Source organism: Sciurus vulgaris (genome assembly GCF_902686455.1).
Source record: "Sciurus vulgaris genome assembly, chromosome: 4".
Lineage (NCBI taxonomy): Eukaryota > Metazoa > Chordata > Mammalia > Rodentia > Sciuridae > Sciurus > Sciurus vulgaris.
Genome location: NC_136464.1, coordinates 155,407,729 through 155,432,411, shown reverse-complemented (window position 1 = coordinate 155,432,411; position 24,683 = coordinate 155,407,729). Strand labels below are relative to the sequence as shown.

The window sequence follows — 24,683 nt, the reverse complement described above, 5'->3', positions numbered from 1 at the left end:
GTCATACATTGCAAAATTATTTTGTTTGTCATTGACTTAGGTCAATAATTTTTGCCATTCACCCATATCTTTTTGTTTATAAGGATTCTTATTTCTTTTCAGTGCTGAGTATTAGTTCATTATATGACTATCTTACCATTTATTTATCTATTTAACTATTGGCAGACACTAAATGTTTACTATTTGAAGCAGTTATACATAATAATTTTATGGTCATTTGAGTATATAAGTCTTGTCATGGACATATTTTTATTCCTGTTGGGTAAACAATCAAAAATAAAATTGCTGATTGAATAGTTAGTATATGCTTAAATTTATAGGAAACTGATGAGCTTTTTTTGCAAAAGTAGTTTTATCATTGTATATTCCTGTCAGCAATGTGTTAAAAGATCTGTTTTCCTCATTCTATTTAATACTTGATGTTTTGGTCTTTTTAAAATAATTATCTCATTTGGTTTTAGTTTTGATTTTCTAATGATTGGTCATAATATTTTTTCCCATGTGTTTATGGGTCTTTGATCAGCTATTTTGTTTAAAGAATTATTTTTCTTATGTAAAATTAATATGTTCTTCATAGATACCCACTGAGAGATGTCCATCATTCTTTGTTGCAGTCTATGGTTTACATTTTCGTTTCCTTAAAAGTATTCACAGAGAGTTTCTAAAATCATTATCTCAAATAGTTTTGTATGACATGTGCCTTTTGTACGTCCCTAAAATCTTTACATATCCCAGAGTCTTGTAGACACTCTCCTGCTTTCTTCTATAAGTTGTGTTGTTTTGCTTTTATGATCTATTTTCATTTAGTTTTTGTGTGTATAGTGAAATAAAATTTGATATTTGCTCTTATCCATATGTACATCAGTGTTTCAGGCCCACTGGATTACCTTGGCACATTGGCTTAAAATCAATTGACCTTCTATGTATAGGTCTACTTCTTAGACTCCAATATGGTTCCACTACCTGTGTACGGTACTTGCAACAGTACTGCACTGTCTTCATTACTGTAGCTTTATAGTAAGTCTTAAAATCATACAATGTTAAATCCTCTCATTCTGTTCTTTTCAAAATGACTTTTCTAGGTTATTGCATTTTCATATAAATTTTAGAATTGGTTTATCAGTTTCTAAAAAGAGACTGCCAAAATTTAAATTAGAATTATTTCAAACCATTCATTAAATTTGGGGAGAATTGACATTGTACTATTGAGTTTTCCAGTTTATCAGTATTTTTTATCATTCATTGAGATATTTAATTGCAGCAACTTATTGTAGTTTTGATTGTGAAGGTCTTGTGGGCTGGGGAGATAGCTCAGTTGGTAAAGTGCTTGCCTTGCAAGCACAGGGCCCTGAGTTTGATCCCCAGCACTGCAAAAAAAAAAAAAAAAAAAAAAAGAGAATGACAACCATTAGAATAAAAATAGGTGAAGGTCTTGTACTTATTTTTATGTCTTTTATTACTTTATTATTTTATTTTTTGTTTTATAATTATTCATTATTGTTTTTAATGATTCTCTGAATTAAGTGTAAACTATTATAAACATTTAATATTGCACATAAAACAGTGTACCGATATTAAAATTTGCCTATGATAACTGAAGATATTATAATCCTTGGAGAAATTCCTCTTGAAATATTAAAGATAGGTAAGTAATAAACCAATATTGAGAGAAAATGGAATTACACACAAGTAATCCATTCACTCAACAGAAGGGTTAAGAGGGGAAGAAAAGAACCTATGGAAATAATAGTTTTGTTAAAAAAAAATGACTACCAAATTACGTCAGTAATTTCTTTAAATGCAGATAGTCTAAAACCACTATTAAAATATAGACATTTCCAGATTGATTTTTTAAAAAATAGGATTCATTAATTGGTCTATGAAAAATCTGCTTTAAACATGAAAATGTGGATGTTTAAAGAAGGAAAGAAAAGAAATTAAAATTCTTTATTAATATAAAGCCATAAGGAGCTGGAAAAGTTTAATTGAATGAGATATTAGAATTTATACTTACCTAAGTTTTTTTACAGCTTGAAAATTATAAAGAGTATTGTTTTTCCATATACAGTAAAAGATCAGAATGATATAATTTAATATCATAAATTTAAAACAGTGATTTAAATAAAACTAAGCCATTTGAACACTTATACTCCTTCATATATTACATGATCAACTAGTCATATAAAATAATTTGGATTTCTGTCCTTAATAATAAGTTGATTATGCTACTGAGTACTAGAAAAACTTGAGAAAAACCAAAGCAAAGCAAAAACGTCTCTGTTGTATTCTTTGTGTTAGTGTTATCATATATCTAACTTGTTTATGTCTCATTAAGAAATAGTATGTTGCTAGTATTTTTGCTCTGGAAAGTCAATTGTCTTGTAAAACTATTCAAATAAATTCATTTTAGATGGGCACAGTGTCAGATGCCTATAGTTGCATCTACTAGGAAGACTGAGGCAGGAGGATCACTTGGGCCCAGAAATTCAGAGCCAGCCTAGGTAACATAGCCAGAACTCATATCAGGGGTCAGGATTTATATATATATATATATATATATATATATATATGCATTTACTTTCAATTATCATTGCCAGCACTTGCTTGTATAAATTTAAGTTTTTAACAGGTATCATATACCTTGTACTTGAAGAACTTCTTTTAATGTACTTATAGTACAAGCTAGGTTCATGGATTCTCTCTGGTTTTTCTCTCTCTTTTTTGTTTTTTTCTGAAAATATCTTTATCTTCCCTTCATTTTCAAAAGTTTTGACCAGACATAACATTGTATGAAGGCTTATATATTTAAGAAATGTGTTAGAAGTCAATTTAATTCCAAACCTTCTGGCTTGTATGGTTTCTAAGGAGAACATTGTTCTTCTCTTTGTTCTTCTATATGTAATATGTATATTCTCTGACTCTTTCATGTTTTCCTTTTATATTTGGAATTCAGTAGTTTATTATGACATATTTAGATTATTAAATTATATGTGGTGTTTTCTGGATTCTTGCATCTGTACTTTCATAATCTTTATTATGTTTGGAAAATTCTTATGCATTATCTCATCATATATTTCTTCTGCTATATCTTCTGTATCTTTGTGTTAGTTTTATATTTGTACCTTTAAAAATTGCCTAAAATTCAGCAACTTAAAATAAAACTGATTTATTAATTATGTCACCAATATTTAGGCTAAAAATCTGGCACAGCTCACACTGGGTCACAGTCCTGGTGTTAGCAGTGCTACATCCCATGTGGGAGACTCTAAAAGAAAATTTGCTTCTAGTTTCCTTCAATTTATTAGTAGAAGTCAGTTCTGTATGCCTATAGGATCTGTTTCTTTTTTTGCTGTTAATCAGAAGCTGTCCTTTGCATGTGACTCCTTACATTCAGAAACAGAGGCAATATGCCATATTCTTCTCACACTTAGGATTGCTCTGATATCCCCTTCTGATACATAGTTTCTGCTTTTTAGAGCTCATGTGATTAGATTGAGCCAATCTACATAATTCAAGATAATCTCCCTGTTTTAATGTCCATAATATTAATTTGACTTGCATAGTGCCTTTTGCCATGTAACATACCCTATTTATAGATTCCAGGGATTATTCTTAGGGTATCTTTGTGCAATCATTGTTTGGTGTACTGTACTTCTACTTCCACAATTCCAGTTACACTTATATTAGATTATTTGTTGCTGTTGCATAGCTCTTGAATGCTCTTGAATGTCTGTGTGCTCTCTCTCTTATTCGCTTTTTCTCTCTCTATATATATATAAACGAATATATGTATTTTTTCTTTTTTAGGTATAAAACTTTCAGTATATTCTGGATGGAGGGGGCCAAATGTTTTATTGAGATTTAAAAAATAAATCACAACAAATTATAAATCTTTAAAAGTTGACTAATACCATAAACATAACAAAACCCAAGAAGAAAAAATTTTGATCAACTTTCTGTTTCACCTATGTAATATTTTTCTTACTTTTTTGGCCCTGTACTCTTTTATCAGCGCTTTTCATAACTGTGATTTTATAATTATTTTTGTCTTTATTTTTTTAAGTTTTCTTTTTTAATTGACAATAATTATACAAATTTATGAAGTACAAATTTATGTATATATATGTGTGTGTATGTGTGTGTGTGTGTGTGTGTATACATGCACACACACCAGCACACACCAGAATAATAGTGTTTCTTTCACCACAAACATACCTACATTTATTATTTCTTTGTGATGAACTTTTAAAATTCTTTGTTCTGTTTTGAAACATACAATACATTATTATTGACTAAAATCACCCTACTGTGCAGTAGAACACTGAAATTTATTCTTTCTTTATAACTATAAATTTTTTACCCTTGATGAGCCTCTCCCATTCCTTTACCCCATATCCTCACCTCTCTGTAACCATCATTCTACTCTCCATTAAGATTGGCTTTCTTATATTCCACTTATATATGAGATTTTGCAGTATTTGTATTTCTGACTTATTTCACTTACCATACTATTGACTAGGGTCTGTACATGTTATTGTACATGATACAATTTTATGTTTTCTTATGGCTGAATAGTAGTCCATTGTGCTTATATTACATGTCTTATTTATTTTTTCATCCATTGATAGATACTAAAAGTTGATTCCATATCTTGGATATTATGAATAGTGCTACAATAAACAGGGGAAGTGTAGATATTATCCTGTCTTTAAATTCACTGATTCTTTTCTTGGCTTTATTGAGTCTATTGATAAGCCCATTGAAGGCATATTGTCTCATTTACTATATTTTTCATTGCTATCATTGTTTCTTTTTTTTAATAATTTTTTACTTTTCCTGATATTCCCCATCTGTTTATGTATGCTGTTTACCTTTTCAAATACTCATTGACTCTTAACATGTTAATCATGGTTATTTTAAATTCTTTGTGTGATAGTTCCCTTATATGCTTTACTTATGTTTCTGACTCTCAGTTTGTCTTTTTTTTTTTTTTTTTTGGTTGTTAGTGTTGTTTTGCTTCCTTATGTATTTTAATTTTTGGTTGTAAACTGGATGTTGTATATAAGATAGTAGTAACTGACAATCAGCATTCATGTTTGAAATGGGTCTGTCTCTAGTTGTGATAAGTCTTTAGGGTTAGGGATTGAGTCATTCTAACCTGGAGTTGGAGTTGAGCTTGGTTTATGTTTTCTTATTGTTTTGGTTACTTTCAGTGTACAATGGGTTTTATATTTCTCTACCTTTATGTTTAATTAGGTGGTATTTGTTGGAGTTTTATTCACTATTCTTGCTCTTCCCTTATCTGTAGGGCTTTTGTTTGTTTGTTTTAAGTACTGGGGATTGAATCCAGGGGCACTTAACCACTGAGCCACATCCCCAGCCCTTTTTTTATAATTATTATGAATTTTGAGACGGTCTCATTAAGTTGCTTAAGGACCTTGCTAAGTTGCTGAGGCTGGCTTTGAACCTGTGATCCTCCTGCCTCAGCTTCCATAGCTGCTGGGATTACAGGTATGTACCTCCTTACCCAGCTTCTACCTTTACATTTTCTTAGGTGCTAGTTTGTCAGAGTTTTAGTCAGTATTCTTACTCTTCCTTTATTGGTAGACTCTTTTTTTTTTTTTTGAACCTGTATTTCAGAGAGGTTCATCATCCTTCTATAACAGAATGCTGCTGTTATCTGTTACTGGGTACTTGCAAGCTTGGTGTTAGGTCCTGGAGTTCTTTGTTGTCCTGGCTCAGACTCAATCTTTGTCATGGTGTTTTCAGTGATTCTACCCACTTCCAAGTAAATGTCCCTCCCTCTAAATATCAGGGTAAGTTCATAAAACTTTTCTTCTATTTCATAGAGGAAATGTGTGCTTTTCCTTGGTGAAGTTATTTTTCCCTCTCTTGGCCTGCATCAGGGAAGGAAGTTTTTTAGTCTCTCATACTGCCTCTGGTATACTGCCTCTGGTCTTTCTAGAGAGTTCTCATGAGGTTTGTGAAGAAGAGCCTAGAAATTATTGTATACTTCCTGTGTGTTTGCAACTCTGAGCATTTTATTCTCTCATATTGGCCCACCTTTCAACTTCAGAAATGCATTTAAAATTTCAGTTGAAATCTTCTTACTAGCACATATGGTGCCTAGTTTCCTGGTTTCTGTGTTCTGCCCCACATAAGCAAGTTCTTGCATCCCACCTCCTTGGAGGCTCCTATCTTTCCTAGCTGATCTCCTGGCAACTTCAATTTTCTAAGGAGTCATATCAGAGTTGTCATTCTTTAGATTATTTTGCTTTTTCTAGTAATTATTGTGGGAGTAACTCTTCAGCTTTCTTTATCTTAAGTTAGAAGTAGAAGTCCTCTTTCTTTTTAAAAGTCGAAATTGTTAATTGATGATTTTTCAACTTATTTTTTCAAAAACATTAGGTAAAGCAAATGCTGTATAAAACACACTCAATAACCACTACCCCAGGAAATAGATTCTGAGATACAACTTTCTATATGGGTGGTGCACTGTAAAATGTTCTTGAAAACACCACCTAGCAGTAAGAGGAGATTGGTCTGAAGGAAAAGCCATGCAATTTTAAAATAAGTCTCAGGGCAATCCATGGGAAAACTCTGAAATTTGAAATGGCCTCCAGAGATATGATGTCCTCAGTTGAGTCAAAGGAGCTGGATCTTTTTATCTCTTCATTGCTCAGAGTTTGCATGGAGATTGCTCCTAATAAAGAGGCCTTGCCTTGGATGGAGCAGCTTCCTTCTGGAGAGGGACTCATCTGTGAGCCATCCCTCCATAGTGCTCCTCAGGGCTTTCCAGGGAATAAAGGACTCTATGCTAAGGAGTCAGAACCACAACTTCTATCACACTAAATTTTCTTTGATAACATTTTATTTAGTAGGAAATTTTTTTTATTTTATTTCCTTTATATCACTACGTTTATTCTTAGTCTTCTTTAAAATCCTTATTTTCTCAGCCTGGCTTTTTTATTTCACTATAGTAAATTTTTGTGTCATTTATTTGACTAACTAGAAAGAAGAAATTGTTACATATTATTTTATTTTCAGTCTACAAAATATGTGATTAAGAGTTCACAAAAACGTACTCCAAAAAAGCTTTTGAGCATATTCCTAAAAGGTATCATATTCTTAAAACTTGAAAAGTGTAGTTTGGAACTTCATTTACCATATAAAGGAGTAAACTTCTTACTTATTAAAAGAATTCTGTTAAACATTAGTTTCTTTTTTGTGTTTTTATTAGTATATTACAGTTATATATAATGAAGTGGGACTGGACACCTGAGGAATTTTCAGGAAGCAGATTTATTGACCACATGTCGGGGTTCAGAGGTGGCTCACACCTAAGAATTCTTCCTCTGAACAACGAGTATAGAAATTCTTTGAAATTTATACCCAATGGAGGGGAGGGAGCTAGGAGGTTCATATGACATGCGTGTTTCATTCCATCCTCTAGACAGACAAGGATTTTCACAAGTTTTTTTCTTCAACCCTGGCATTTATAAACAAAAAGGAAATTAAAAACCACAATGCCTTCTGCAGGGTTTTACTGATAATTGATGTCCTTGCAAAAAACTCTGATAAGAGGAACTTACATGTCACAAATATGTTGAGGGTTTCTGCTTAATTATGGTAAGGGTCTTCTGGGTGGGGTCTCTGTCCTGCTTCAATAATAGTGGGGTTCATTTTGATATATTTGTAAATGCATGGAACATAGTTTGCTCTATTTCTTTAGTTTTTTAATCTTCTATATTTTCATTTACTTTCTTAATGTGTGTATTGGGCACTCAGAAATACATGTGATTCTCTTTGGGGAGAAATGAAGAAAAAATGTCAGGTTTAAAATAATCAGGCATTTTATTTTAGCTTTGTGTTTTTCTTAGTAGCTACAACCCTAAAAACTTAGTGTTTAAAAAACTCTCAGTGGACCATTATGTCACAGGTTGTATATTTAGGATGGCATTTACTCATCCTAAATTACTTATATTACAAATATAATTTAGTTAAACCAGATTATTAAGGTCGATGCTAGTCAATCACTAATTATAATATGTAGATGATTAAGAATTTAACATTATATTGTTTTTCTGTCAGTAATGCTCTTCCTAATTTTATCTTTTCATCTATGTTTACTTAAACAAAGCATTTAATTTACTTATGCCTGCAGTTTCTCATAGGAGCATTTGATTAGGAAAAAATCTATCATGGAATTCGCTTATATAATCATTCAGTTTATATCTGGGCTTTGTCTTTAGGTTCATTATTTCACATTCCCTAATTATTTCCAGTCTACACTTAATTATTATAACTATCCATTCTTTTATATGATTTAAGAAATTAATGAGTAAACCTAACTATGAAATTCAAATTATTGTTTATTATTATTATGGCTTTATGCTAAAGGCATAGGATAATACAAAAATTGAAATAAAAAGTAAGTTAAAATTAAAATTTTATGAAATACCACAATTGTAAAGGAGTTTATTAAAATAGAATTTAAAATGCAGTATTCTAAATATAAGTGTAATTATTATGGTTTTGTAGAATTACAAAACATATAACATTGAAAAAAAAACCCTTATTATGACAACAGGAGATTTCTCATTGTTCTCTTTCTACTAATACATATACTTATAATCACCATGACCTTGGATATATCATGAGACCAAATCTTACATTTGGTAAGATTTGATAATAATTATTTTCAAACATTTTCTCTTGAATATTCATTATATTTTTATTCATATAATTTTCTTAAAATTAATTGAACACATAAAATTCAATACATGATTGTGTTTTTATTAGCGCCTTTTAACTATACATAATAGTGGGGTTCATTTGGACATATTCATATAAGCATGTAATAGTATTTACTCCATAATCCCTAGTTATTTTCTTTCCTCCCACTGCCTACTCCCCTTCCTCTCCTCTGCTGACCTTCCTTTTATATATTCGTGTTTTAAATTAGTACTTCATAGAAATACATAAATGTGGAATTCTCTGTGGTATATTCATTCATGAGCATAGCATAATTTGGTAATTTTATTCCTCCCCTTTACTGTCCCTGCTTCCTCCCCCCTCAATTTTCTTTCTCTACTTCCTTGATCTCCCCTTTACTTTCTTGGAATCCTTTTAAAAAATTCCTTATTTCTCTCTTGCTTCTGCATATGAGAGAAAACATCTGACCCTGGATTTTCTGAGTCTGGTTCATTTCACTAAGCATCATGTTCTCTAGTTCCATTCATTTACCAGCAAATGATATAATTTTATTCTTTGTGACTGAGTAAAATTCCATTGTGTATATATACCAGTTTCTCTGTTGACAGGAACCTGGGCTGGATCCATAAATTTTCTATTGTGAATTGTGCTGCTATAAACATTGTTATGTGTACATCACTATAGTATGATGATTTTAGTTCTTTTGGCTAAATATTGACGAGTGGGATAGCTGGGTCATAGTGGTTCTGTTCTTGTTTTTTGTTTTTAGGAATATCCATCTCTTTCCAAAGTGGTCATATTGATTTGCAATCCCACCAACAATGTCTGAGTGTGCCTATTTCCCCACTCACTACCTTACTAGCATTTGGTTTTATTTTATATTCTTAATAATTGCCATTCTAACTGGAGTGAGATGAAATCTCAGTGCAGTTTTGATTTGCATTTCTCTATTAGGAGGAATGTCGAACATTTTTTCAAATACTCATTGACCATTTTTATTTCTTCTTTGGAGAAATGTGTGTTTAATTATTTTGCTCATTTGCCGATTGGGGTGTGTGTGTGTGTGTGTGTGTGTGTGTTTTAAGTATTTTGAGTTCTTTATATATTCCAGATATTAATCCCTTGTTAGGAGAGTAGCTGGCAAAGATTTTCTCCCCTTCTGTAGGCTGTCTCTTTCATGCTAGTATTTCCTTTACTGGGCAGAAGCTGATACAATGTCATCCCAGTTACTGATTCTTGTTTTTATTTCTTGAGCTTCAAGATTCTTGTTAAGGAAGTTGATGCCTGTGCCATTATCTTGGAGCATTGACCCTATATTTTCTTCTAGCAATTGCAGGGGTTCTGGTCTAATAACTAGTTCTGTGATCCAATTTGAGTTGACTTTTGTGCAGGGGTGAGACAGGGATCTCTACATACATATTCTTATACATATTTATATCCACTTTTTCCTGAGCCATTTGTATAACAGGCTGCATTTTCTCCTGTGTATGTATTTGGGAATTTTGTCAAGCATTGGAGAACTGTTATTTATGTGAGTTTTTCTCTGTGACTTCTATTTCATTGGTCTTCATGTCTGTTTTGACATCAATACCATCTTTTTGTTGTTGTTGTTATTGTTGTTACTATAGCTTTGTAGGATAATTTGAGATCAGGTATTATGATGCCTCCAGCATTGCTCTTTTTTCTAGGTATTACTTTTTTCTGGGTATTATATTTTCCAGATCTTTTATTCTTCTGTATGAATTTTAGGATTTTTTGCTAGTTCTGTGAAGAATGTCCTTGGTATTTTGATGGGGATTGCATTGAATTTGTATAATACTTTGGTAATATGGCCATTTTGATATTATTAATTATTCCTATCCAATTACATGGGAGGTCTTTTCATCTTCTAAGATCATCTTCAGTTTCTTTAGTGTTTGATATAGTTTCATTTTTGTGGTTTTTCATTTCCATTGTTAGATTTATTCCCAAGCATTTAATTTTTTTTTAGGCAATTGTGAATGGAGTAGTTTTCTTGATTTCTTTTTCAGCAGATTCATTATCGGAGTATAAGAAACTATTGATTTTTTTGTATTTTGAACCTGTTTCCTGCTATTTTGCTGAATTTATCATCCCTAACAGTCTTCTGGTATAGTTTGTTTGGTTGTCTAGGTATAGGATCATGTCAGTGGTAAACAGCAATAGTTTGACTTCTTATTTTCCTATTTGTTTTCCTTTAATTTTCTTATTTTGCTTGACTGCTCTGTCTAGAGTTTTGAGAATTATTTTAGTGATGATGGGTAAGAGTGGACATCCTTGCCTCATTCCTAATTATAGAGGAAATGCTGTGTTTACTGTGGTATTGACTTTTGGTTTGTCATATGTAGCATTTATAATATTGAAGTCAGTTCCTGTTATCTCTTATTTCTTTAGTGTTTTTAATGTGAATGGTTGCTGAATTTTGTGAAAGGTTTTTTTTCCTGCATCTGTTATAATGATCTTGTGATTCTTTTCCTTAATTCTACTTGTGTGTTGAATTACATTTGTTGATTTGGATATACTGAACCAACCTTGCATGCCCATGATGAGATCCAGTTGATCATGGTGTAGAATCCTCTTAATGTGATGTTGAATGTGGATTGCTCATATTTTGATAAGGCTTTTTAAGTCTGTGTTCATCCAGGATATTGGTCTGTAGCTTTCTTTCCTTAATGTGTTTTTTGTCTGGTTTTGGAATTAGCTTGATGCTACTTTCATATAATGAATCAGAGACTGTCCCCTTCCCTTTTTTTTCATGGCATAATCCTTTTTAATTGTGCAAGATAAAGTTATTTAATTATTTGTGTAGATAAAATAATATCGATAAAAGCCATTATATAATTGTGTTTTTTAAAAGTCATAATAATAATCTTTTAGATTTTGTGTTTTTTGTGCTGACAGATAATTTTCTAATGTATGCCATGGTCATAGTCTTCAAAAATGGAATTTTACATTGTTTTTCTGAGAAGAGAAATGAAGTAACAAATTTTAAGTTGTATTGTTTTAATCTGGGCATTAAAGCTATAGAATTTCATCTTAGACATCATTATTTCCTTTTATTTTTAAGTTGGTAATTTTCTCAGCGTGGTTGATATGTCTCAAATTGCAAGAGGAATCTTCATGAAAATCAGTATTGTTCTTTCTTGAAAGAGTACACTTGCTACACAGAAAAGTAGCCCAGGTCAAAAGAGTCACCAATCAAGTAACTTAACCATTAGTAGTGTGACTGAAAGGGATGAAAAAAGAGTATAGTAAGGATAGTGAAACAAGAGGCTTAAGTAGTAGGCATTTCAACCCAGACTTATAAGTTCTACACTTAAGGCTGAGAAATGCCCCAAATATTGAGGGACATATCAGAGTATAAGATAACAAAATTCACTCAAATACTGTTAAGGCAAATTCCCCCACTTGGGCACCTTTCTATTATTTCTTTGCATGGAGTATCATAGGCTAAATAAAAATAAATTTTCAAATAAAAATGAAAATTCACTATTTAGTATTTTCCCTTAAATAAGTAAAATATACTAATATTTTGTACAAAAATAATTTGCTTAAAAAAACCTGTGTCTTTTTTCTGTTTGTTATATCTTCCTTTTATTTTTGAAAATTAATTAATTTTTCTGTGGAATGGCCCTGTGCTTGCTAGGCAAGCACTGTACCACTGAGTTACACCCCTATCCTTGTTTTATTTATTTATTTTTGTTGTTGTTTTTAAGAAAGAGATACACATTTAATTTTATAGGACTTAATACCATGGAGTTTTCCCATAGAAATATGGTTTTAAATTTTGTGTTTTTTCTGCTAACAGATAATTTTCTAATATATGCCATGGTCATAGTCTTCAAAAATGGAATTTTATATTGTTTTTCTGAGAAGAGAAATGAAGTAACAAAGTAACAACACGTCAGGAGATAGTCTTTAAGCTTACGTTTATGTCTATACCATTTCTTTTTATTAATTTAAATTGTATAAGGAGGAACATTGCACACTTTTTGTGGTTTTTTACCCTCCTCGGAAATCACTGGGGAAAATCTGCAAATATTAACACAAACAACAATCAGTTTCTTCACTATAAAAATAATAGTGCAACTTTTCCATTTAGAATATTGTGTTTGATGGAGAAATGTAGCAGTATTATTTGATAATGATTCTCTCTACTTAAAATCTTTGTTTTCTTGCTGAGTAAAATATTATCTATTTTCTCCCCTGTCAGAAAATCAAAATCATCATCTCACAATTGTATGTAAGACCAACATTTAATATTCTGTTAAATTGTATGAGAAAATATTGGCCAAAAATTTATGGTAGGGAATCACTCACAAAGAAATGTGTTATCTATTCCCTGAAGTCAAACGTAATTTATAATCTGTATATACTTACATATTTGCACACACCAAAGTGATCACTTGCTCAGATTAATTGAAGTGTCTATTTGATATCTGATTTAATCACTAAGAGTAGCAGTTTTGCAGTTCTGAAGCCTGCAAATTATTCAGAACCTGTAAAAAAAATGCTTTAAACTAGGAAAAAAATTCTGGGCTTTAATTAGATGATAGAACACTGAACACAGTGCTATAGTTTTGTGAACCTCCTTGAATGCAGAACTTTTCTAAAGTAATTTTCTAAAGTAATTTTACTCCCACTTATAGATCTTAATATAAATATGTTGTGTGTGTGTGTGTGTGTGTGTGTATGCTTCAGTAAGAGTTAAATTTCAGAAACAATAATTAATATAGATTTCCTACTTTTCACATATTTTATGGTTTTTACTTACCATTAGTTAGTAGATGGAATTTGTTTAGTTGTGTAGTCTAGGTCATATTCCTGGAGATTAGAAGAAATTAATGAAGTAATATATCCAAAACAGAAGTTCCATTGATATGCCCTAAAAGTCAGAGAAAATTTAATAAGTATTCTGTGTCTGTGTTGCCTGGTTTTGTGTGTTTGTTTTGTTTTGGTTTTGTAACCTTTAAATAAATACAAACAGCAAATACTCTTTGTTAGAATAGTCATTCTCAAAATGTTTACTGAATCAGCTGCACTAGCCCCTGAGAATTTGTTGGAAGTACACTTTCTCATGATACATCCAGATGTGCTAAGTCAGAATCTGGGTGGTGCCTGGTGATCTGTTTCAACAAACCCTCCAGGTGATTCTGAGTCACAACAATCTATGGGGACCACTGTCTTAATGTAGATGCTTACTTCATTGAAAAGTCATGTCTTCATCAAGTCTGCCAAATCCCATTCAAGTCACTTTCTTGCCCAAAGTTGACCCTACAGAATATTCTTTGCAAGTGAATGTGGGAAACTAAGCTCCAGTTTCTTCCAGGCTTTTTCTTTTCTCTAAAGCTCTTGACCAAGCAAGAGGCAACAAAGTTAAATAGAAGTGCTGATGGTGAGACTTTGAGTGTCCAAAGATTGAACACATACCGTTTCCAAATTAGGAAAGTAGGCATCCTAGATTATTCCCTAGTACTGTGTAGTAACTTAAAACATAAAGGAAATGCCAGAGTTTAAATTATTATTCATGTATTGCAAATTATTCCATGGTTATTTACCTTTTTTAATTCATAAGCTTTTCCTCACAGATATAAAAATATTATCTAGCATTATCACAGAAATTTATTTTTTTGAAACATTTTTTTACTATACTTGTCTTTGTAGAAGTAGTTGTGTTTACATTATCATTATTACATTTATTTTATTTTATTATATCAGTCGTATAATGCTGGAATAAATATGGGTATATTTTATTCAGATTATCAGTTACAAAAATTAATGTATTGACCTCTTACTCTGTGCCAGGTACTTTTCAGTGCAGTTTACATGCCTTAGCTTATTTAATCCCACTTTTTAGGTTCTATGATCATCTTCATTTTGCAGGCATAGAAAGTCTGGTATTCCCATGGTCACCTAGCTAGCATATAGCAGAGCCATGATTCCATTCCATGCAGTTTTATTCTAAAGAACACACTTCTGAGAGAGAGAGAGAGATCTGTTATCAAAAAATTTACTTGCCTAAGCAGAATATTTTCTTCATCTAATTTTTTTCTTTTACTTATAACTTCAAATTGTTTTAAGAATTTCAAAGAGTTCCTATGTAAGAACAGTAACTTAAAATTCAGTATTCAGCAATATAAATATTAACGCAGGGATTGATAAAAGTAAGTGGACTTTTGAAATGGGAATTGCCTACTTTGGGCAAGTAAGGCAACTGAATTCCAGTTACTTTCTTAGTTTTCCAGCTTTTCAAGGAATACCTTCTTGAAAGCAACAGTTAAATTCTTTTTAATTGGCATAGTGACCACATAGTAGGTGTTCAGAACAGTTTTCTTCAATGAATAGATAGAGAAGACATATAAAAACTCATTTTCTGATACTCAGAGCTAGGAGCAGTCTTTGGCACTTGCACGTAGCAGAACTCTGATTCCTTTCTACATTAGCTGCAATCTATGAGTAGCCTGTGACTGTTTGTGAAACTGTAGTGTCCCTTCTACATGAAGCTTGTTATTATTCCTTGGGCTAGAATTGGACTTTTATGGTTTTTAAAGATTTTAATTTAGAAGTAAAGTTTATTTGACATTTTATATTGAATTATATTTATTAGTTTTTATGTCTTAATTTCAACAGCATCACTGCAAAACTTGAAAGAGCTTTAGAGAAAGTTGCTCCTCTTCTTCGTGAAATTTTTGTAGACTTTGCCCCATTCCTATCTCGTACACTTCTTGGCAGTCATGGACAAGAGCTATTGATAGAAGGTATGATTTCTCTCTCTATTCTCATTATTTTAGTTTCCTATAATGTATCTATTAATCATGGCATAAATTGTGCTTCTAGAGGAGTAGATATTGCCAAAGGAATGTAAAGACAGTACATTCACAAATTTTAATAAGATTTTCAATATATGCCTTCTCATTACTCATTTTTTTAAATGAAATTTTGCACGAAGCCAATGACATAAGTTTGAAAGTGAAAAACCTTGAAAGATGTTTGAATGGGAAGCTCTGGCTCTTCTAGTCCCAGTCTTATCAGAACTACTTGTATTTACTCATTACAATAGCGTGTTTATTAATCAATGATCTCTAAATTTTCCTTCTGAGAAATGCTTCTTTAAGTGATATTTCTTATTCATATAGCATTTGTAATGTAAGAATCCTTCACTAAGAAGGCATTAAAAATGTGGAGAAATACCAAACTGGGAATTGATGAAGCTGTAGTTTTCTACCCAATAGCAGCCTAAGTAGAATGAGGAGGCAAAGAAGATAAATTCACTGCAATGAAGATTCAATTTATATAGCTGTACTAGGAGAGTGACTTTGAAAATATACTTAACTGACATGTTATTTCTTTTAGAAAGTTTTTGTTTTATGACTATTTCTAAATTTCAGAAAGGACTAACCAGTATGATCCTGTGGGTGATTAGTGGTATAAGCTGCCATTTTAGGTGGTTCATAGATTTAGCAGCCCTGCATACTGTTTTTGCTTTTTACTTCCTGTTTATAAGCAAGAAGGTTTTCCTGTGCCTGTTCTGTTGTTCTCTCCAATTCTTGGGAAGACCGTAATAGTAACTTAGCTTCTGGAAGCCCAGCAGTTTGAGTCCTATTCCAATACTTTGCTCTATGGCCTTTGTGAATTATTGAACCACTCTGAACCTTAGTTTCCTTTCTATGAAATGAACTTAATGATAGCACTCCAGTGTTCTTATAAAAATTAAATTATAAAGTACATATGGCACATAGTGGCAGGATTGAAAAATGGGAAAAATGAAAAAAAAAAAATGACAGTTTTGTGTGACTTGAGCAAAGTGAACCAAAAGGAACATAGTTGGATATGAGGCTAGGAGAGATAAAGGGGTCTTCAGCTTTACCTTGTATAGTATGAGAAGACTGTTGCTGTTTTGTGAAGAGTGGAAATGTCACTGGATACTGATGCTGTCACAATTATTATCATGACTTCTACCTGAAAAGTATAATAGAAAATGTTCCAAAACAAATTTTAAAAGTTCTGAGAAACTTAAACACTGTTCCTTGATCACAGATTGTGCCTGTAGTTTAAGTACCTTTGCTCTAGATTTGTCTGAATGGTTACACAAAATTGTGCTTTTGTTTATTCATTCAGAACAGAAGAAGAAATGTTTGTATACTTGATGCTAGAATTTTAAAAGACATGATATTTACCTCCAGGGAGCTTATAGTCTCATGAACAAACAACATAAAAACCAGTAATTAGAATTCAGTGTTACTTGTTATAATATACAAGAATATACAAGGTATGGTAGGAAGTGAGACTAAATGACTTGCTACTCACTTTTGAGAGCACATATCCTTCTCACTGGATCAGAAATAGTTGTATATGCCTACTCTTAATCCTGTCTGCTCCTAATGCCTCTCACTCATATTTACACATTTTTGAAAGGTTAATTTGTTTCCTGTTTCTGCTTGATTCCTATGACAAACTCTCTATCTTTTGAATTCTAGACAGATTTTGAGCTGCCTGTCATAGGCATTTCTATCAGATTGAGACCTCAACTCACTTTATCTAAAATTTGCTCATTTGTTTCTCTCAAATAGCCTTTTCTCCTAAATTTACTGATTTTGTAATTAACATCACTATTAATGTAAATGTTTGAGTGAAAAATCTTATTTAAAAAATCTTTGTCCTTCAACCTCAGTATTTATAATTAACTTGGTGGGAATTAATAATTTCTGAAAATAATATTAATTTGGAGGCTGATTATCCAAATATTATTGCTATATTTTAAACCTTCCAAAATAGCATAAATATCATTCTAGCTAAAAGTGGAGGAATCCTAGGTGGATTCCAAAGAATATTAAAGTTATCAATAGGTTCTTTTTGATGGCCTCTTTTTGTTTATAAATTCTTTTGATTTTCTTGTAGTTATATGCTACTGAGGAGCAGGAACACTAGTCACTGATATTTCCATGTTTTTGTGGAATGTGTTACTTTTATAATTAAAAAAATCAATAAACATTATTTTAAAAATCTGAAATATTTCTTCATTCCCTGTAAAAGCCTTCTCAATACTCAAAGAAGTTTAGTATGTACAGTTTTAAAGCTATGTAGATGTAATTTTTCAGGTCCTTCCCTGCAATATTAAAGTGACATTTCCTTATTAAAGGATGATAAAAAAATGGTAGGTTTTTAGGTTATTTTTAAAGTATCAATACTTGGCTAAATAAAAGTTGACAACTTTAAGATATGATCCTTCAAAATTTGCTAGTCAAAATCCAGAAACTTTTGCTGTTTTAATAGAGTAAGATTCAGTATCTGTCAGAACTTGATTATAACCTGCCTTTCCAGACTCAAAGAGTCTCCATCCTTGTGCTGTAGAAGACCTTCCTTAACCATGTAAACAAGCTATACACTGTCACATTGTCTTGTTTTTGTGAAACTCTTCCATCTGCATAGATTCTTTTTCTTTTTTTTTCCTCTCCCCAAAGTAATACTCATCCATTGAATGCTGTTTCAGGGTCTATAAGTGAAATTAATGCTTTTTTTTTTCCTATGCTTCTGTGGCACTTTATGTATTATGAATAAATTTGTCAGTTGTAAATAGGAAGCACTATAATGTTTATATTGTTATTGCCTAGCTTAGATTTTGTTACATAATATTCAGTATTTTTCCTTTTTACCTGAATAGAACATTTTTATTTTTATTACTGATGATTTTTTGGTAGACATGAAGTTTGAAAATAAGAAGAGATAAGTAAAATTTTATATTCTGTGATGAGAATTCCCAATATTAATCAGCCATGTATATCCATTCATTTTCAGCCAAGGTTTACTTTTATTATTCTCTACCCTAAACTCTAGAAATGCAGGTCCTTTCCCATTCTTATCTTTTTGTTTGTGTTTGGGGAGAGGGCGATTGAACCCAAGACCTTGTGCATCTAGGCAATACTCTTGACACTGAAGTACATCCCCAGCTCTTAAGTTCTCATTCTTGAACATGTACTCCTGTTCATTCTTTTTTCTCTCTCCCTCCATTTGTCTACTTTTTCTAATGTGATACATTACTCTGTCTTTTAAGAAAAAAAATTTTCAGACCCTTGTGAAAAACATGGGACATTTATGTGATAAACATACCCCTAGTTATTGAGGATTTTTTTAAAGAAATAGTTATGATGAATAAATCTCATGGCCTTTGACTTCATTTTACATATGGGTACAACAGCAGGAACAAAATGAAATTCAGGTAACTTTTTTTAATGTCTTAAAAAGAAGAAATTAAAAACTCTTAATTTCAGGTAACCATAAAGCATATTTGAATTGCATCTTTATTTGATGTTTTATATTCAGTTTTTCTTAACATATACTTGTAAATACTTAAGATTTATAGTGTGGTATTAATCATTGCTAGCTTTTATTTTCTATGACCTTTTAAGCTAAAATAATATCCTTTTATTTCCTTAATTTATCACTTTTATTAATCAACTTATGTTGATTTTTTATATCATTCTAGAGCAATGTAGTTCACATCTTTTAAGATACTCATTACATTTTTGTTTTTTTTTAAACAATGATTTCTACCAACATTATTTCATGGTGTAGTCTTTGAAATTTTAATCCATGTTACTGATACAGTTAATATTCATTAGGTGTTTTTATGTAGTTTTTGGTGTATATTTCTCTTAGGTATAATTAAGGATTTCTGAAGACAGTAGTTATTTGGACTTAACTGAACTTACTAGAAAATTCAAGTTCTTTAATTTACAGATTAATGTAAAAAATGACTCTGAGTTGGCGTGTAAACAAGTATCAAAACCTACAGCCAGAGATGACAAAACAGCCTGTGGTTCAGAAGTATTAGTTTGATGTGGCTTGCTGCAGCAGTGGAGAGTATGTGCACTCCAGAGCCAGTGCTCTTCTAAAAGAGAGTTCTGAAGAGGTTTTCTTGGAATTTGGATTTAAAGTAGGTTTATGTGTATTTTGGGTGCCAAGTGTCAATATTGGGGTGGGGGGTATGTGTGTGTTTTTCCTTGTTTACAGAGTGTTCCTTTCAATGTGTTGTTCTACCATGGCAGAGTATTCCTGAAAAACCATTGTGAGCATTATTTAAGTTTGGTTGAGAACTCACAAAAAATATTCAAGGTCACCTAATTATGAGGAAGATACAAAAAAAAGTCAACTGAGTCCAAGGACAGGATGAAATAGAGACTTCAGACAACTTGGAAATGAGAAAGTAGAGTAGATAACCAAGGCTGCTTCTTTTGACTCAACTTCATGGTCTCCAGTTTTTGCTTCTTTTTGTCTTTTCACTTTTCTCTCAAACTAGTTTTCCACCTTAGCACCCCAGCCCTAAATCTGAATGGTCTCTTAAGGTAAACATCTTGCATCATCTAACTGTAGTTACCACCTACAGGGTTTTCTTCCTGCTAGATTATGTATCTATTCCTGTTAAAATCAGCTCAACGCTGTGGTGGAGTGGAGTGGTAAGGTTGAATATGATACAGGAGGCTACCCCTTATAGGAGTGATATATAAATGAAACATTTTAGAAAGAGAGGTAGCAAAACAGGAAGTTTTATTAAAATGTCTGATATACTTTTAGTGGCATTAATAAATATTTTATTAAAATTATGCAATACTTAAGACTATATAATTCCCTGAACTGGCATATTTTAATAGTATAAAAATCTAACATGAAACTTTCACCTCCAGCAAAAATGGGCATCACTTAAATGTTATTGTAAAAGGAATGAACCTACTTAAGAAACCCATAGCAATCTGACCACATAATGAGAATAACTTGTATTTATATTTTTATTCTATAGAAAAAAAGTATTGAAATGTATTTCAGAATTAATATTTTTAAGTTATAATAATTGACACATGGATTCAGAGTAGTGATGTACACATAAGTTTTAGATATCCTGACTTCTTCCATTAAAAACAAACAGAACAATAGAAGGTGAAACCATTAAAAACAAAATAGAAGGTGAAACCATAAGAACAACAAATGAACTTGTTCAATAAAACTAGGTGACAAAGGATCTCACTGAACCCTACAATATGCCTGATTATGAACATTCCAGGTAGAGCTACATGACACACATTCTGTAAGTAGGTCCATGGGAGAAAGTGGTGGGAAGCTGAGCATTTGAGGACTCTGGTCTCCAAATACTCATTAGGAAACCCAGAAGACCAATGGCAGAAGAGCAGCTCAAAGTTGAAGAGCTTTCACAAACTATAATAGATGACAAAGGAAGCTAGAGCTCTCTATGCCCCATGAGAAATTAATAAACCAGAGTTCTCTTACAGGACAGACATTGAGATGAAACTTGTATGAATAGAATCCAAACTGATCAACAAAATGGCCAAAGAGACAAATAGAAAGTTCAAATTAAAAGCAGGAAAGACAAACAGTTAGTAAATCTCAGAAAGTACTTTTTTACATTTTTAAAAACTACACGCGTACTAGTCATCTTTGTGTCATTTTAACAAATTCGGGAGATAAGTCAACTTACATCAAGTTGGTTGTTTTTGGCTTGTAACTTCAGAGGTTTCAGTTCATGGTCACTTGGCCTTATTGGCTTTAGTCCTGTGGTGAGAGAAATATTGTCACAGGGAGCACTTGGTAGGCATGATGCATACCCCGTGGTAGCTTGGAAACAGAGGAAAAGGAAGGGGCCAGGGTCCCAATGTTCCCCCCAAAGGCACACCCCCAGTGCCCTCACTTCCTCTTGCTAGGACCCATGTCCTAAAAGTTCCACTGCATCCCAGAAGTGCCCAAAGGCTGATGACAACGCCTTTAACATATGGTAACGTAGGGGCCTTTGGGAGACACTCAAGATCTAAATTATAGCAACATGAAAACATAATGAGAGTGGTCTCTAAAACCTGAAGGTATGGGGGCAAGCTATCTCATAATTACCTAAAGCTGAGGGAAAACTAATAGCACATGAAGATGAAGCAGTAAAAGGGATTATAATCCTATATATTATAATAAGAAAGATGAGAATGAGTAGAAAAATACCCCCTTTTGATAATGAAAGCACACCAGAAAAAAAGTTGAAATCTTTAAGTGGACTAAAAAGTTAGGCATGTTATAGGATGTGAAAGAATAATTTAAATAAGAATTTAGAGAATCTTGAAAAGGTAGTGATAGAAATTAGGAAAAAATTAGAGATAAAGGAGAAAACAATTTTAGAAATTAAGGTAAAGTTAGAAAAATAAGTGCATAAACTCAACAGATAAGGTCATAAGAGAAATGTAAGGTTAAAAAGGGAAAATTATAGATATATAGAAAAAATGACTAAAGAGACAAGATGAAAGTGAAAAGGACAAATTTAGAATATGTAACATACAAAAAGTAAGAAATTTCCAACAAAGTAAAAGGAAAACGATAATAATAGGGACAATAACTCATGGAAACTTTCCTTGAATTTTTAAAATAAGAGATTTGAAAATATATATTGAAAGGGCACACTTAATACCTGAAAAAATTAACCCAAATGACCAATGTTGAGATATAATCTAGTAAAATTAATGGGCTTTAAAGAAAAAAAATTTGAGATATTTAGATGAAAATACAGATTAATACATAAGTGAAAGAGAATCAGATTGTCCATAAAACTTTTCAACATCACATATATCAGAAGAAAATTGAGTAGAATATTTAAAATACAAAAGAAATTAAAATTGCTGTAAAAATGACTTTCAAGTATAGAGACTAGAGTCAAACTGTTAACATGCAAAAAATCAGGGACTATCATTTCTCCTATTCCCTCCTGAATACCCACTGTAGAATAAACATTAGGCCACCATACTGATTTGAGAGATTTCAGCCCAAAGACTCAAATGTAGATAACTATCAAATTATCAGTGTACTTGTAGGCTAACTAAATGAGGGTTACATGGGAGATAGTGCAAGTTATAGTGGCTCCATGCATTGAAAACTGCAAAAAAAAAAAAAAAAAAGTCAGTAATTATTACCATTAGTGGCATTATTGGTGTAGTTATGAAACTATAGCATAATGTTAGATAAAATAACAATAAATTTATCAATATTCTGATAATTTTACCCTGTATGCTTCAAGGATTTGAATTTTAGAAAGGAGACCCAGATATAAAATAGAAGAGTTTAAGTGAAAGCTTATAGTTGTGAATTTGAACTGGACAATATCAATATGTACTTATGCACCGGTGTATTCATACCCATATATACTATGTTATATATTCTATACTATAATATATATTCTATACTATGGTATATATTGTATACACTTGTAGCCTTGATACAGTGATTATGCCAGTAGCACTGAGCACATGTAGAGTCCAGACAGTGGTCTTGAACTTTCATTAGTCACTGAATGTAATAAGGACTTCTTGGGAAAATAAGTGAATTCCAGGCTTGCTGGAAATGTTAATGATTTGCCTGCAACATTTTGTGATACCAAAAAACAAGGATGATATTAAAAATTGTCAAAAGAATTCAGGAGATAAAGTGAAGAGATTTCTACTGGCCAAAGATAAGGCAGTTTGAGTATCAGTAAGTATAATAACTGTAGTGCATTAGTACACATGCATGTGTTTTAAGTCCACAAGTCCATAATTATAATTCAAAAAATGATTTAGCAAATTTTAAAGGATGATAGAATATCAGCTTATTTTGAAAACTGATAAATGAAGGAAGAGAGTCAAGTGTTTGTTCTGTCCTTTCTTTGTAAACTGATCATTGAGTTATTAAATTTTAATGGGAAAAAATTATACTTAGTAAAAATAGATCATCTGATAAATGATGAAGGGATATTGGGGTTAGATTACCATTTAGCATCTTCTAAAGAATTAATAGATCTAAACAGCAATGATTGTCAGCATCACACAAACATCATATGGTAACTAGCCAGATGATGAAAATATCATCCTTAGTTAAAACAGAATGAATAAAATGAAGCCGAATTCAGTAAAGCCTAAATACCAAAAGTGTTGAACTACACCACAGGAATTAAATAAAAACGTATACTGGTGAAAATTCTGCAGTTCAAATGACTTGGTTTCTTCAAAATAAATTACATGTGAAAAATAACAATGTAGAGGGGTACTTGTAGCTTAAAGTGATTTATTCCAAAATATTCCAAAAGTAATCAATAAAACCAAGTTGTTGGGGCTGGGGATATAGCTCAGTTGGTAAAGTGCTTGCCTTATAAGCTCAGGGCCATGGGTTCGATCCCCACCACCAAAAAAAAAAAAAAAACCAAGTTGTTTATCAATACAGCTGTATCATTAAGGTGATAAAACTTAAAGGAAAAGAAAGTGATTATCATAAAAGTCAGGATAAAAGTTTGTTACAAAATAGGGAGAGGGTTTGATTAGGACAGAGAGATTAGGACTTGGAGAGCTTGGGCAAAAGCTTGACAAAAGTCTATTTCTTTAGCTGTGTAATGGTTATGAGTACTTGTTTCATAAAAATTTATTAATCTACTCTTCATGGAGTTGTGTTGTATTTTACAATGACAATTTTTTGGTGTGTGATGGGAATTGAACCCAGGCTGTAGTGCATCCTGAGTACATTATACAACTGAAGTACAACCCCAAACTACAATAAAATATTTTTAATGTTCTCTATAGAAAAGGATATAAAAGTTTTCCAATGACATTTATGACCTAAATAATGTGAAATGTTTCATCTTCATTGTTGATGGGCTCATCATAAAGACTTTATTTCAGTCCATGTAAATCCATCAATTTCAATAAAATTTAAGTCTAATAATATAAAATTATTTTCATGGAATTTAACAGGTGTCTCATAAACTTATGTGGTTAAATAAAGAAATAAAAATAAGATAATTTTGAAGCTGAACAAGTTATTATAATTAAAACAGTATGGTAGTGACCCAGAGTTATATCATCATGCCAAATAAATATCCAGAATCACATTGCACGCACACATATGGTAACATTGTGTGGCAGAGTTACCATTGCAGATTA

The 24,683-nt window shown here is 31.8% G+C and overlaps 1 protein-coding gene across 8 annotated transcripts in view; it reads left to right on the top strand.

The window, feature by feature from the left end:
* NBEA (neurobeachin) overlaps positions 1–24,683 on the top strand; it is a 660,252-nt gene that overhangs the window by 268,717 nt on the left and 366,852 nt on the right. For all 8 annotated transcript variants that reach the window (XM_079137358.1, XM_079137357.1, XM_079137359.1 and 5 more), the window contains one exon: positions 15,364–15,491. In XM_079137358.1, coding sequence (XP_078993484.1) covers positions 15,364–15,491 — 128 coding nt within the window. The remainder of the gene's footprint in view (positions 1–15,363; positions 15,492–24,683) is intronic.